The 13,556-nt window shown below is 40.5% G+C and overlaps 1 protein-coding gene across 1 annotated transcript in view; it reads left to right on the top strand.

The window, feature by feature from the left end:
• Positions 1-13,556, top strand: part of lrpprc (leucine-rich pentatricopeptide repeat containing) — an 84,053-nt gene that overhangs the window by 18,987 nt on the left and 51,510 nt on the right. Inside the window, exons 15-22 of the mRNA XM_047351713.1 lie at positions 1,146-1,173; positions 2,232-2,289; positions 4,236-4,342; positions 5,106-5,183; positions 5,627-5,689; positions 7,421-7,534; positions 7,621-7,751; positions 8,049-8,134. Of these exons, the coding sequence (XP_047207669.1) occupies positions 1,146-1,173; positions 2,232-2,289; positions 4,236-4,342; positions 5,106-5,183; positions 5,627-5,689; positions 7,421-7,534; positions 7,621-7,751; positions 8,049-8,134 (665 nt within the window). The remainder of the gene's footprint in view (positions 1-1,145; positions 1,174-2,231; positions 2,290-4,235; positions 4,343-5,105; positions 5,184-5,626; positions 5,690-7,420; positions 7,535-7,620; positions 7,752-8,048; positions 8,135-13,556) is intronic.

Raw genomic sequence — 13,556 nt, forward strand, 5'->3', positions numbered from 1 at the left:
GCCCGTCATGATATGACGCAGTTTATATCCACCCTTTGAAGCTGACATGATTTTAGAAAGCTTTACCGTTAGCAGTCGCACAGGGTCATAGGGTGAAAGGAAGCGGGAACAGACTCGGCGCATGCGCAATAGCAGACATTAAAAAAGCACAGAGGGAGTCCAGATGTCAGTCTGATTTCAGCGTAGCGGCCCACTACCAGAACCTTGGTATTAATTCTTTGTGCAAGGAACTACGACTCTTTATAAATCATCCCATTAGATCTTGGGATGTGTGACATCTTAGATTTCTGTTGATATTCCAAAATATTGTTGATATCCAATAGATATTCCAAGTCATCACTAATTATCTGCCTTTTTTCTGACTCAGTCCTTTTCCCCTACTCTATTCGCTTTGCTCTCACACCCTAACACACACTCCTCTGGTAGTTAGGTTGCCTGACAGGGTCATAATTGGGCTTGTCACTTGGGAAACGTGTGTGTGTGTGAGCGCTATGTCATCGCTGTGCGGGACCAGACCCTGTCAAAGACAAGGTCAGGGGATAATTTAATCATTAAAGACCTCTTCCTCGCTCCTCTCATCACCCCCTCTCTCCTCCTTTTCCAACATCTCACTGACAACGCCGGAGATGTCACACATTGTCATCATTTAGCCCGTAGTGTGAGTGTTCATGTGTGACTTTTTGTCTTTTGTGGTTCGCCAGACCTTTGTACCGCCGTCTCTCATCTGTTGTATTGTGGGATGGAGAGTATCAAACCGGAAAACATGTCGCTCCTTCACGTATGCGGTGTTGCGCTATCATTTCACTAGCTGTGGTGAAATAATCTGGTCACTCTTGAAATGTCTTGTGTAAGAATAAGAAAAAACAGAACGTTGTTGGATGGTATTGAATCTGAATAAGGTTTTATAAAACAGATTTTAAATGTTTTTACACGCTTCTATATCTAAAGCTTTAAAGATTTAAATGTTTTTAAACTGTAATTAATGTCTCTCTTATTCCAGCAGAAGTACCTGGATGTACTTTTGTGTTTTATGACCTCAATGACCAAACTGCATAAAAGCCCCCACCAAATTGGGGGTCTGGTTGAGCTGCAGTTGCTGTGTTTCAGTTGGGTATTCATTTATTGTCCTCTACTGCCCCCTGCAGGTCCTCTGATGTGGAGAGCATGGTGAAGGTAAGACCACTGCATATCAATTTTGAAGTAGACAAAAAAAAAAAACTCTGAAAAGGGAGGTTGTATTTATGATGGTAAACATATCTGGCGAGGTTTTAGCAATAATTTATGAACAAGGCTCTTTCTCTCAAAGTAGCTGTTTCAAAAAGCCTTCATGCTCCTTTTTCACATTTTGTCACATTACAACCATAAACCTTGATGTCTTTCGTTGGGATTTTATGTGACAGGCCAACACAAAGTTGTACACAATTATGAAGTGGCAGGAAACTCATACGTGCCATGCACTTGTATTCAGCTCCCATTACTGTGAGTAAAAGCCAGAGGGACCAATTCTCTTTAGATGTTTTCCTAACTTTTAAATAAACTCAAGCTGTAAGTAATTTAACCTCAGTTAAAAAAACAATTCTTCTGAAAAGGCCTCAGAGATTTGTTAGAGAAAGCCACCGGAAATATGTGTGGACGAAAACAGACACACTGCAAAACATGGTGTTGGCTGTATCATGCTGTGGCCGTGCTTTTCTTCAGCAGGGACACAGAACCTGGTCAGAGTCTGTGTCTACGAACACTTTGTAGAACCCCAGAGGAAAAGGCTGAGGCAAATAATGGTACTAAGTACTGACTCGGGGGGCTGAATACAAAGGCACAAATTCTAATTTTTATTTGTAAAAATTGTGTCATTTTTTCTTCCAATTTGTACATTGATAAGGAGTTGATCATGATCTGTGAAAGTACAAAAATGTTGAATCAAAAATGTAATTAAAAATGACAAGTAGTTAAACTGAGACCTGTTGTGGGGTGGGAATATATAGGTTTACACTTCAATCAACTCATTTTTAAACATGTTGCAATAAAATTTAATATGTGGAAAAAAGCTGAAATTAGAATTATGAGTGTTTGAATTAAAGAAATGTCGCAAAGTTTCATATTGGCCTGTCACATTAAATCCCAGTGAAATCCAATGAAGTTTGCGGTTGTGAAAAACAAGGGGTATGAATACTTCAAACATTAAGACTTTGTGTGTGTGTATATGTTTATAAAACTTGCTGATGTTTTTCCAGATTACTGAGCTGCTCTATAAGGACAAGCGGTTCTCCAACTCAAACTCCAACCCCTCTGGTAAGAAAACACTTATATACACACGTTACTCTCATTTTTACCTTAGACATGATTTGAGTTTTCTTTGATTGAGAATTCTTTGATTATATAATTTAGGAATTTTTGCCTAGGTGTGAAAGAGAGGCAGCTGCCCTGTGTGGGCATCATCTTCGTCGTATCATAAAACTTGGCAGGTTGCACAGGCCACCACCTGCTTATAACATATTATTTTATTTTTTTTAAGGCTAGGCTTAAAACTTTCCTTTTTGATAAAGCTTATAGTTCGAGTGGCTTAGGTTATCAGGGAGGGAGCCTTCCTCCCTCCCTGTTGGATGGAGTAAGGAGGAGTCAAGTTTAGCCTTAACCGGCTCAGTTATGGTTGAGGTGCAAACACACCCTCCATTTCTGCTACCTGTATGACCCCTTCTCTTTTCCATTGGTTATAATCAGTCTGACAGAGGGAGGTATCCCAATCCTTGTGGTTTTTAGTATAACAATGACCATCATTGGGACCCTTTGTGGGGTGCCTTGAGGCGACATTGTTGTAAATAAGCACCGTTTAACTAAATAATCTGAACTGAAACTATCTGTGTAGTTATGCTGCTATAGGCTTAGGCTGCTGGAGGACATAACGACCACTTTCACCCTCTTCGCTACATTCTCACACTACTCTCCAATTTTGCTTTATTTGCTGTTATTTCAGCTTTTAACTTTATGTTCTCTCTATTCTCTTCCTAGAAGCTACACCTGGCCTGGCTCTGTGTCTACCTGTGACACCTTTCTGGAGAGGGGCATCGTCCGAGCTTCTGCTGGCAACAATTTAATGTTCACCTTTTACCGATGATCCACATGGCCCTGTCTTTCAGTGTTTAACCCTTTCTCTCTCCTAGACATGGCGATTGACTGAGCTTAACTGTAACTAATTATATGTGCTCTCTTTCAGACTCTAACCTTGAAAACTGGCTCAGAGTTTATCTGTTCTTTCTTTCTAGGTGAAACGACTAAAGGAGCTACATCCATTAACATTTACTTTTCATTCCTATAGAAAGTACTCCTGGATCAGTGCTTCTTTGTTCTTTTTGTGTCTCTGCTCTGTTCTCTCAAACCCCCAGTCGGTTGTGGCAGATGGCCGCTCACACTGAGCCTGGTTCTGCTGGAGGTTTCCTCCTGTTAAAAGGGAGTTTTTCCTCTCCACTGTCGCTACATGCATGCTCAGTATGAGGGATTGCTGCAAAGTCAACACCAGTGACTGTCCACTGTCTCTACATGCTCATCTAGGAGGAGTGAATGCTGCAAGTCACTGACTCGATGCAATCTGCTGGGTTTCCTTAAACAGAAAAACTTTTTATCCAATTTGAATAAATAACTATCTCTTACTGCACTGTTCAATGGTTAGGATTAATTGGAATGTATGAACCTGACTGTTGTGAATTGACGCTATATAAATAAAACTGAATTGAATTGAATTATAAAATGTGTGTTTACCTCCAGTGAGCTCATGCTCGGCCCACTTCTCGCTGTGGAATCTCTGTACCTTTCAGTCCATTATGGGTGTGTGTTTGTCAGCATGTTGGTGAAGGACCTGCTACCCAAGGGAAATAGAGCCTGGCTGCTGACACAGCACTGAGACTGTGTGTGTATGTGAGTCAGAGAGTCTCCAGCACTGAAGCTGGTGTGTGTGTTCTGGTGGAAGCGATGGAGACTGTTATCCATGTCACTTCCAGTTAGGCTACATCTGCGTGTGTGCATAAGCGTTGCAGTAGGAGGAAGCTGTCACAGCGAGCCGCCGTACGTTCACTCAAACTGCAGATCGAAAGCAGCTTCTGTCAGCAGAAATGACACAACCTCACACTCTGCAGAGGTTACAGAAAAATAGTATGAATGCACAAATGGAGACTGTGACTGACACAGTGGCATATGAAATTTCTTTCCCAAGATGACTGCTCACAGTGTGTGTTTCTGTGCAGAGGCTACGTCGTACTTCCTTTACAACCTATTTGACAACATGTCAGCCGTGCAGTTTGAGGCGCAGGAATACAAACTGAGGAGTTTCCTCAATCAGCTGCAGACTCAGGTACAAACATCACACTCCAATAAACTGCATATCAAATCCATTCGTTCCTGTTTTAGAGGAGCTTTCATGAAACAAATCTCAGGCAGTTTGCAGTATGTCAACACACTTGGCTGCTTTAATTTATATTTTTAGTTCAGATATTAAAGGAAAAGGCTAAAAACACAAAAAGTTGAAAATTGTAGCAAAACACGGTTGGAAAACATGACTAATATGAATAGAAATGCGTTCAGTGATTTATTGATAATGCAGAGAAGTTGCAAAACCTACATATGTACAAAAGACTGAAGAACCTGTTATTTGTTTTCTGTTCAGCCTCAATTAAAAAAAACTTTTCAGACAGAGGAATAGCTTACAACTTCCATAATCCTTCCCAGTGATAATATTTACAGTTTCAAAGATTTGTTCAGATTCTGATAAATCAGAAATGATCTATGGTCAAGTCTCTGATAGGAAAAGGCTGCTATAAACAACCCAATTATCCCAATAGGGTCATGAGTTACAATAAAAACATTAATGCTAAAGATCCACTGATCAAGCTTTTACTGCCTGATATCAAATTATGGTTTAAAGTTAGGTACGGGTTGTCATATAGCTACTTCTGTTTCTGTGCCATGAGTTTACTGCTGCCTTACAGAGATGCATCCTTGTAAGAATATTTTACCGATTCACCAGCTGTTTAAATTCTTAGCATTTTGTGCATAATTTCCTATTGCAGTGCTGCTTGATGTTGATGTGTGCCTTTTTATATAAATTTGTTTTGCAGAACGTAACAATTTCTCTAAACATCTGTCGAGGAATCAAAAATCTGCTGGAGTCCTACCACTGCCCTGAGCTAATTAAGGTACAGATTCTGACCTTCATTCTGATTCTGTGGCTCCACAGTTCACCAATCATTATTTATGCTTGCTGTCTAATGTCCAGATTAATAGGAACTGCTTGGTAAGACTTGATGATTTATCATGATTTTTATTCTTTGACCTCACCTTATTTCATTTATGTAAAAGAAACTTTTTGAAACTATTAAGAGTGTTAAGAAATATTTTTTTATAAGATTCAGATTCAGACAGCCTTATTAGTCCCAATGGGCAAATCATCTGTAGCTGTCCATTCATTTGTCACTAAGAGGAATCCTCATACCAAAAAACATCAGTAAATCCCAGAAAATTGATATGTACTCTAGTAAAGTAGCCAAGCTAAGCATAAAGCAGCCATAACGCTTCAGTTTCTGAAGTTACAGTTGCATCACAGTTGTAGAAATGTCCACATATGATCTTTGTTTTGTAGGATGTGATTTCTTTGGTTGAACCTAAGGAACGAGACTCTGTGTCGGCTGCTCCTCGAGCCACTGTAAGTAAATATGTTTTAAAAAAAACAACGGAGCAGCACAATTTGTCTCATGATTACTTTACAGGTGCTGGATTATCTGAGAATAAACTAAAGGTTTAGAGCACAAGACTGAACTTATGACATGTAGGTTTATAGACACTCATCATGGATATATGTTATATTAATTATGGGCTTTAATGCTGATTTTTCGAGTGTTGAATGAGCGTACAAAATGCAGGTTCTACAAGATCTGAGTACACAAGTTTGAACTTACTGCCGATCACGGTCAAAATTCTACATACAGGTTCAGATACTTAATGCGCTCCTAAGTGTTGCTAATTTGTAGCTATCAATAAGTTCTGGCATAATTCTGACTGGATATATGATTGCTCGCTGTAAAAAAAAAAAAAGAACAAAAAAAAAAAGTAGGCGATATTGGAGCACGGCGCTGATGGTGTAGGGGTTAAGCGCGCAACCATATACGGAGGCTACAGTCCTCGAAGCGGCCGTCCCGGGTTCAAGTCCCGGACTTGGCGGCATTTGCTGAATGTCTCCCCCTCTCTCTACCCCTCTTTCCTGTCTGCCTACCGTCAAAACAATAAAAAAAATAAAAATAAAGGCCACTATTGCCGAAAAAATATCTTAAAAACCTCAATGCATTAAAAAGAAAAAAGTAGGTGATATTTAACTTGGGCCCCTGCATAGGCTGTTCTGTTAAGAACATCTACAATATTTTAAAGAACGCCGAGGTGGGTCCAGACCAGAACCTTAATGTTGTCCTGTCTTCAACTATTCTAAATCCAGTTTTGATGAGCTTGGAAATATTGCCTTGTAGGAACACCCACTTGTGTCTAAGTTTCAACAGGCTAGCTGTTGATTTGAAGTAAAGTTGGCAAATTTAGAAGTATCAAGCAATACACAGGTACCACCTAAGGCAAGTCAGCCCAACAGCATGATGCTACCACTACTATGCTTAACAGTTGGCACAGTTTTTAAAATGTATCTTGTCTCCTCTAAACATGCTTCTTGTTGCGGTGTTTTATTCACTTTCTCTTTTAGGCACCTGCATGCAAATTTAATGCCGATATAAAACCCATTCAATGTGCATTGGGACACCGCTGATCCAGCACTTTACATTTCATGGCAGGCTTGAGTCTCCTTGGTTGTTTTTAGGTAGTTCCTTATCATTCCAACCAATTTCCTTTCATCTGAGGATGACGGCGTCGGGTCCTTTTCCAGACCTTATCATTATAACCTGTAATTATGTATTTCTACTGATGACTTCCCTAACTTGTGTAAATCTGGAATTTTATTTTCTAGATCTTGACCAAGTTACTCAGACTTTCCCATGAGTCAAAATAATCCGTTTTATGCAAAGAGAACCTAGGATCTAGAATTGCCAACAGGAACTAAAGTGAATTTTAAAGCCTTGTCCTAGACAAAGTAAAATACATTTAGGTCACAGTTTGTGTGTATTTATTTCAGACAGTATCCGTAATTCATAGTCTGTGGGTCAGAGAAAATCCACATTAAAATTTTTATGTTTGCCCAGTTCCTGTATTTATTCATTGCAGCTGAATGTTGTATAATCGTCTATCCTGGAAAAAAGAGAGGTAGAAATAATTTATTAAAAGTCTTTCATGCCCATGCTGAGTGGATCTAAGCTTCTGACGTTAACCATATTACCACAAGGTGAGGTAATTGTGAGAATGTGTGTTGGTTCTATACATGTGACGAACATTTTGTCTCCAGGGAGTTGAGAACAGAGTTTTGGCTCTTGAGAATAAATTGGCCGAACTGAAAGCAGAGAACAAACCATTGGGCTTGGTTCTTAAACAGGCCATCCAGGCTCTGACTGCCGAAGAGGTACGCTTCCTTCGATTCTTTCTGTTTTTTATGTTATAACAGTTTTTCCATGTTTGGTTTGTCTGAGAGTTTTACTGTCTGATCAGAACCTGCAGCGTGCCCTTGAGCTGAAGCAACAGCACGAAGAGGAGATGACAACCGGGGCTTATGCCACCCTCATCAACCTGTGCTGCCGCCACAACAATGTGGAGGAGGCGCTCAACCTGAAGAGGGAGATGTGAGTGCAGCAGGAAACACACACACAGAGACACGCTGCACTGTGGCCAGTGGTGGGCCATTAAAGTTTAACTTGAGTGGTATTAGGGGAGACATTAATGCAGGGTCCAGCCGCTCTGTTGGTGAGCTGAAACACAGGAAACTCTCTCCACCTTCTCCCCTTGTTTCCTCCTCCTATTTCACCACCTGCTTCCAGCATATGACTGAACTCTGACAGTATATAGCAGATAAGCTGCATTACTTTTAGTACAATACATTAATCAAGGCACTCTCTCGCCGTCTCCTTCTCTCCTTTTAGGAGTCGTAAGGACTCATCAGTTGCCCTGGATCCCAGTAAATACATCGCACTGATCAAGATGCTCTCTGTGAATGACAAAGTTGAGGGTAAGTTGTCAGAATCAAAATCTCAGATTTGTTATTGCTTTAAATCTGTACTTCTTTGAATGAACTCTTAAGGTGAGTCAAGCATCAGCCTTGTACTATAAAGATGTAAAGCTGAGAAATTATTTTTTTAAATACATGTCGAAGTGCTGCTACAATAAGCCCATTCATGGTGCTTTGGCCCTTAGTGAGACTTTGTATGCCATCTGTTTTCAGCAGAGCCTGATAGTGACAGTTAATAGATAGAACTATTTACCGAATTTGATTAAATAAATGATGGCCCAAAATGACTGGACTGGCTTAATGAAGCTTTACAACTAAAGATGCACTGAACAGTGTTTTGTGTTTGATTTCCTATCAGTTTTAAACTTTAGATACCGGTTTTTCCCTTTTAGGAATTATACAATAAGAAACTACAAGAACAGCGTTTAAAATATTTCTAGTCTTGTTGCTGTGGTCATTACCTATTAATGTTGGGAACAGAGGAAACCTCATGGCGTGTGTATTACAGAACAGTTGCTGTAAAGTTAGGTTTTACTATTTGAAAACAAAGAAAATTATATCAGACTCCATGTTTTAAACCGTTAATATTAGCGATGGGCATGGATAGCAGTTTTGGTATTACCCAAACAGCAGACTCTGTGTGTATGACAGACAGAGGTTAAAGCTCAAAATAATAAAACAGATCAACTTTCCTGTATTATGTTCATCCTTCTTGTTATCTGCTCATAGGCTTTCTCTCTCTCGCTCTTTGGAAACCTTAGTGAATCGGGTACACGTCACAGAATCTACAGTTTCCATTCAAATAGCTTCTTTACACCTCTGTGCTTCCTCTGACTTCATTTCCTGAACACCTCTTCTTCACTCAGTAACAGTGTCCCTATTGAAGATCGTTGCCAGTAGGTATGGTGGGTTTACAGTTCCGGAGCCAGTCACTGATCAGGGTTGATCAAGCTGAAAATCGCTTGATCTGAGTCACCAGCCAATTTCTCGTTACATCTCAACTGAAAATGAAATAATGTGAACTTGAATAGTGCTTTTTTTAGCCATACTGACCACTTGCATGTTGTTTGGGACGAGCCTGTTATTAAAAGACCAGTTTTTTTTCGGTTCTTCTGAGTTGGGCTGAGGTTCAAAACAACATACTATGTACCATTAGTTGATGCCATGCTGGATAAATCCAGGGTTTATTTTTAGTTTACAATGTAAATGAACCGATCTTTCCAGTTGATGTACATTGTTACAAGAGACAATTGCTCATTTTCAGATTGTGTGAAAACGAGTCATAACTCTGCTTCTGTCATTTATTGTTCAGGGTGTTAATTCTTTGTGTGGTGAAGACAAAAGTTGTAATACTATCATCTTCAGGGTACTCATTAGCATTTTAGCTGAAAGAAATCAGTTCATTTTATAAGTAATTCTGTCTATTAATAAACTAGTCTGACTCATTGTCAGGTCCTTTTTTCCTCTTGCCACCAATCAAGTTGTGCACTGCAGGGAAAGTATGTGATTTTCAGCTTTTGTGTGTGCGCCACCAACTCTGTCACAATCTCTCTCTGTCTCTCGGTTACCATATTAGCCGACCATTTTCTGAATTCTACGGTGGGTTTCCTTCAGCCCATTGAAGACCCAATTACCATCAGTTTGTGCTTCTCTGCATTTTGCATTGGATGACAGGCGAAATGTTTCCCTCGTCTGTTCTCGTCTTTCCTCTCCTCCCTTTATCACTCGTTCTCCGTTTCTGTCTCTGCCTCTCCATTTGACCCCCCCCCCCCATCCTTGCCTTTTTGCAAAGCTTGTCATTCACTTGCCCCACACACACACACACTCACTCGCTGACACGCAGACGTCGGTAGGAAATGAGAGAGGGAGAAAATTACAGGACTGTGTGTATTTTTCCAGAATTATTGAAATCCGCCTTGATGCTAATGGTAGATCATGTCCGCCAAAGTGCTTGAACATTACACACACACGCACACACACACACTCTTGTTTTGCTATATGTAGTGAGGACCATGTGTTGACTTCCATTAATTTTCAGTCATTATCAACCCTTTCTATGCCCTAACCCTGACAATAACCCTAAACCTAACCATTACCAGTGCATGCCTAACCCTAACCTTAACCGAAAGTCGATTCACACCTTAGTCCTAAACATAACCGTTAGCAAAATAGGTCGTGAGGACCAGCAAAATGTCCTCACTTTGGTACAAACGGTGCTCAATTTGATGGTGAAATCGGGAAAATGGTTCTCACTGTGATGCCAAGACAGAAACACACACACACACAGAGTGACACACAAATTTGCATGTGAATTCAAGCAAAAGGCATTTGGTGGCGCTTCGGTCGGTGTGTCCATCTGCCTGAGAGTCTGTTGGGGTGTATATAGGCAGCGCTCAATGCATTTGCCATTAGCCAGAGAGTGTGCATATGGAGGCAAGGCTTGTCAGCAACATTAGCACACATGGCTAACCTTGATGTTAGCCTGTCCCCACCCAGACGCTGGTCTGCCCAGCTCTCGGCGCACACCAGGCTCAGCTGAAGATCATGTCTCCTGTTATTTCGCTCCAGCTTTAATGGTTTTGTTGTTTTTCTTTGAAGCTTCTCATCTTAACTGCCAACTTTGTTTTTTTTTTTTTTTTGCTGCTTTGGTCTTTAGCTTTATCCTAAATTTTATTCTCATTTTAATGTTTCTTACAAGTATTTCTAGTCTCCAAACCATTTAATTTTCTTCTTCGGAGCGTTCATTTTTACACTCTGTACATTTTACTCTCTCTTTTGTTCATTCAGTCCAAGCTATAGCTGTCATGTTTAGAAATCATTTTTTGCAGGTTACTTTTGTAGGTTGTGCTAAAAAGGCTGAAAATCTCTTAACCCCCAAAAAACTATTAACATAATACTCTAAAATGTTCTTAAGTGAATTTATTAGATCTTCACTTTAAAATTCCTTAATCATACCCGTTTAAACTGTCTAATCAAATGGGCTTATATGAGACCTGATCCTGCTTTGATTTCAACCAGTGGTCCGCCCCACCTGGCATCTTGCGTGTTTTAGATGTCTCCCTTGTACAACACACCAGAATTGGTTGAAGGAGCCATCAGCAGGCTCCTGTAAAACTTTGACATGCTGTGGAGTTTGTTCAGCAGGACATAGATAAAACATGGATTCCTGCCCCTGAGACCTGGAGTTGACCCTTAAATTGAACTTGTTACATTTGGGTCATCAGCCTTTGGGACGGTGAACTTTAGTATCAAGTCTTTTGCAGCTTCTGAGAGGTTTTCTTCTAGAATTGCCCTGTTTTTGGCTCAATCAATCCTCCCTTCAACCCTAAACAGCTTTCCTATCCCTGCTGAAGAAAAGCATAACCACATCATAATACTGCCACCACTATTTAATTGTACCAGTTAATGCTCTCCTTGCTGCCCGACCTGTCAGTTTAGGTGTGCTGACATGTTTTGGCAGGTCTACAGTTGTGCCATGTTGTTTCTGTTTTTGGATGATGGATTGAACAGCGCTCCATAAGTTCAGAGTTAGGGATCTTGTTTTATAACATTATGCTGCTTTGAACTTTACACATTCTCATCTCTGACGTGTCTGCTCTGTTACCTGGTCTTCATGATGGTGTTTGTTCACTGATGATCTCTAACAAACCGCTGAGGGGTTGTTAGAGGTTGGAGGTATCAAAGAAAAGGAGGATGAATACAAATACACGCCACACTTCTCAAGCTTAAGTCATTTTACTGTTACTATCGGTAATTTTCATATGTCATAGCCTCTATTGCAACCTCTGGGATTCATGTATGTGTGTGTACATATATATATATATATATATTTATCTACCAGTTATAATAACTTCAATCCTTGGAATCACTGAACTACATGGGCTTCAAGAGGCTGAACACAGTTTTCCTCTGCCTTCCCTCCTCTTTTGTTCTTAATAAATACACCTCTCCTCTATCACCAAGCATCTCTTTGACCTGACCTTGCCCTCTCCTTCAGTCTGTCCAGCCTCTCACTTTAGTAAACGTAACTTGTTCTGTTTTCCCGTGTTTCTGAACTCTTCTTCAGTGCAGAGTTTGTGTGTGTGTGCGCGCGAGAGCTTCTCTAAAGAGACATCAGCAGCAGTCAAGTCATGCAGCATTATGTGAACCATTGGGCTGTGTGATGTTTGTTTACCTGGCCTGTCTGCCTCTCCATCTCTTGATGCCTGCACATGTGTGCGGGGTCTGCCTCGCTGTGCTGGCCCAGATGCTCGGCTGAGCTGATGGATATACATACTAGCTCAGCGGACGGCTGAAGGGGGAGATGGAGGGAGAACGCCATGGGGGAGGTTTTGATGGTGGACGGAGGGACGTTTGGGTTGGGTTGCTCCATTTGGGCAGATCAACTCCAAGCCATTGGTCTCTGTGATTAACGGGTCTGTCATGCCGTGATGTAGAGAGCTACGGGTGGATGGAGAAATGGTCAGACAGACAGAATATGCATCATCTGAGATGATAACAGTGCAGACCTGATAGCAGGTGAGCTTATTATGTAGATAGCAACATCTGAGATCAGCATGTTTTTATGGTTTTTTAGATAGTGATTATATCTAACAAGGTGTGTCATTTTCTGTTAAATGTTTGCTTTGTGCATTCATTTATCCCTGCAATTTCTACTTCAGATGTTTAGGTTTACATCATGCTTGTTGATTGGACCTGGTTATAAGACACCTGTAGTATGTAGCCCAGAAACATTCTCACACTTTGGACTCATCCTTTTTGTTCTTACATTACTTTGAACCGCTAAAAGGGTTCATATAAAATAGATTTTTGACAATAAATATTGTTGACTGTAAAATATCTCACGTAGATAAATTTGCAAAGAAACATGGTACATGCTCCACTCCTGATGGTTTTTATTCAGTTCCTTGATTCTGTCTTATGCAGCAATAAGCATCTTTACGATGTGTATTTATGTTATTAGGAACCAAACATTGCAATAGTCTAGATCTGGGATCTTTAGACATAGCACACTTGTACAACTGAACAAGTTGTAAATAGTATACAAGTCAAGGCCTCTTGATGTGTACCGGTCAGGTATTTGGCCAGCACTGTGTTTTGAGCAACTCTGTCACAGTGGTGCTGCCTCTATATGAAGTAGTTCTGGTTGGAAATTGCAATACACCAGACTTTTTGTGGTCCTTTACTAATTTTTGACCGTTTTTGGTCAATTTTGTTTGGTGATGGAGGGATGGATCAATTTTGTTCAAACTCGATCCATCCATCAGAGCTACATATCCACCTCACACTGACTGATGTCCAGCTGAGGTCTACCTTTGAACCCAACTTTGACATCAGGTCTGTTGCTCACTGGGATGTCGGTACTGCAAATAAGCTTTTGCTAGTTGGATAAAGTTAGTGTGATATGTCATGCTGTGTTTAA

The sequence above is a fragment of the Girardinichthys multiradiatus genome, chromosome 22, assembly GCF_021462225.1.
Source record: "Girardinichthys multiradiatus isolate DD_20200921_A chromosome 22, DD_fGirMul_XY1, whole genome shotgun sequence".
Classification (NCBI taxonomy): Eukaryota; Metazoa; Chordata; class Actinopteri; order Cyprinodontiformes; family Goodeidae; genus Girardinichthys; species Girardinichthys multiradiatus.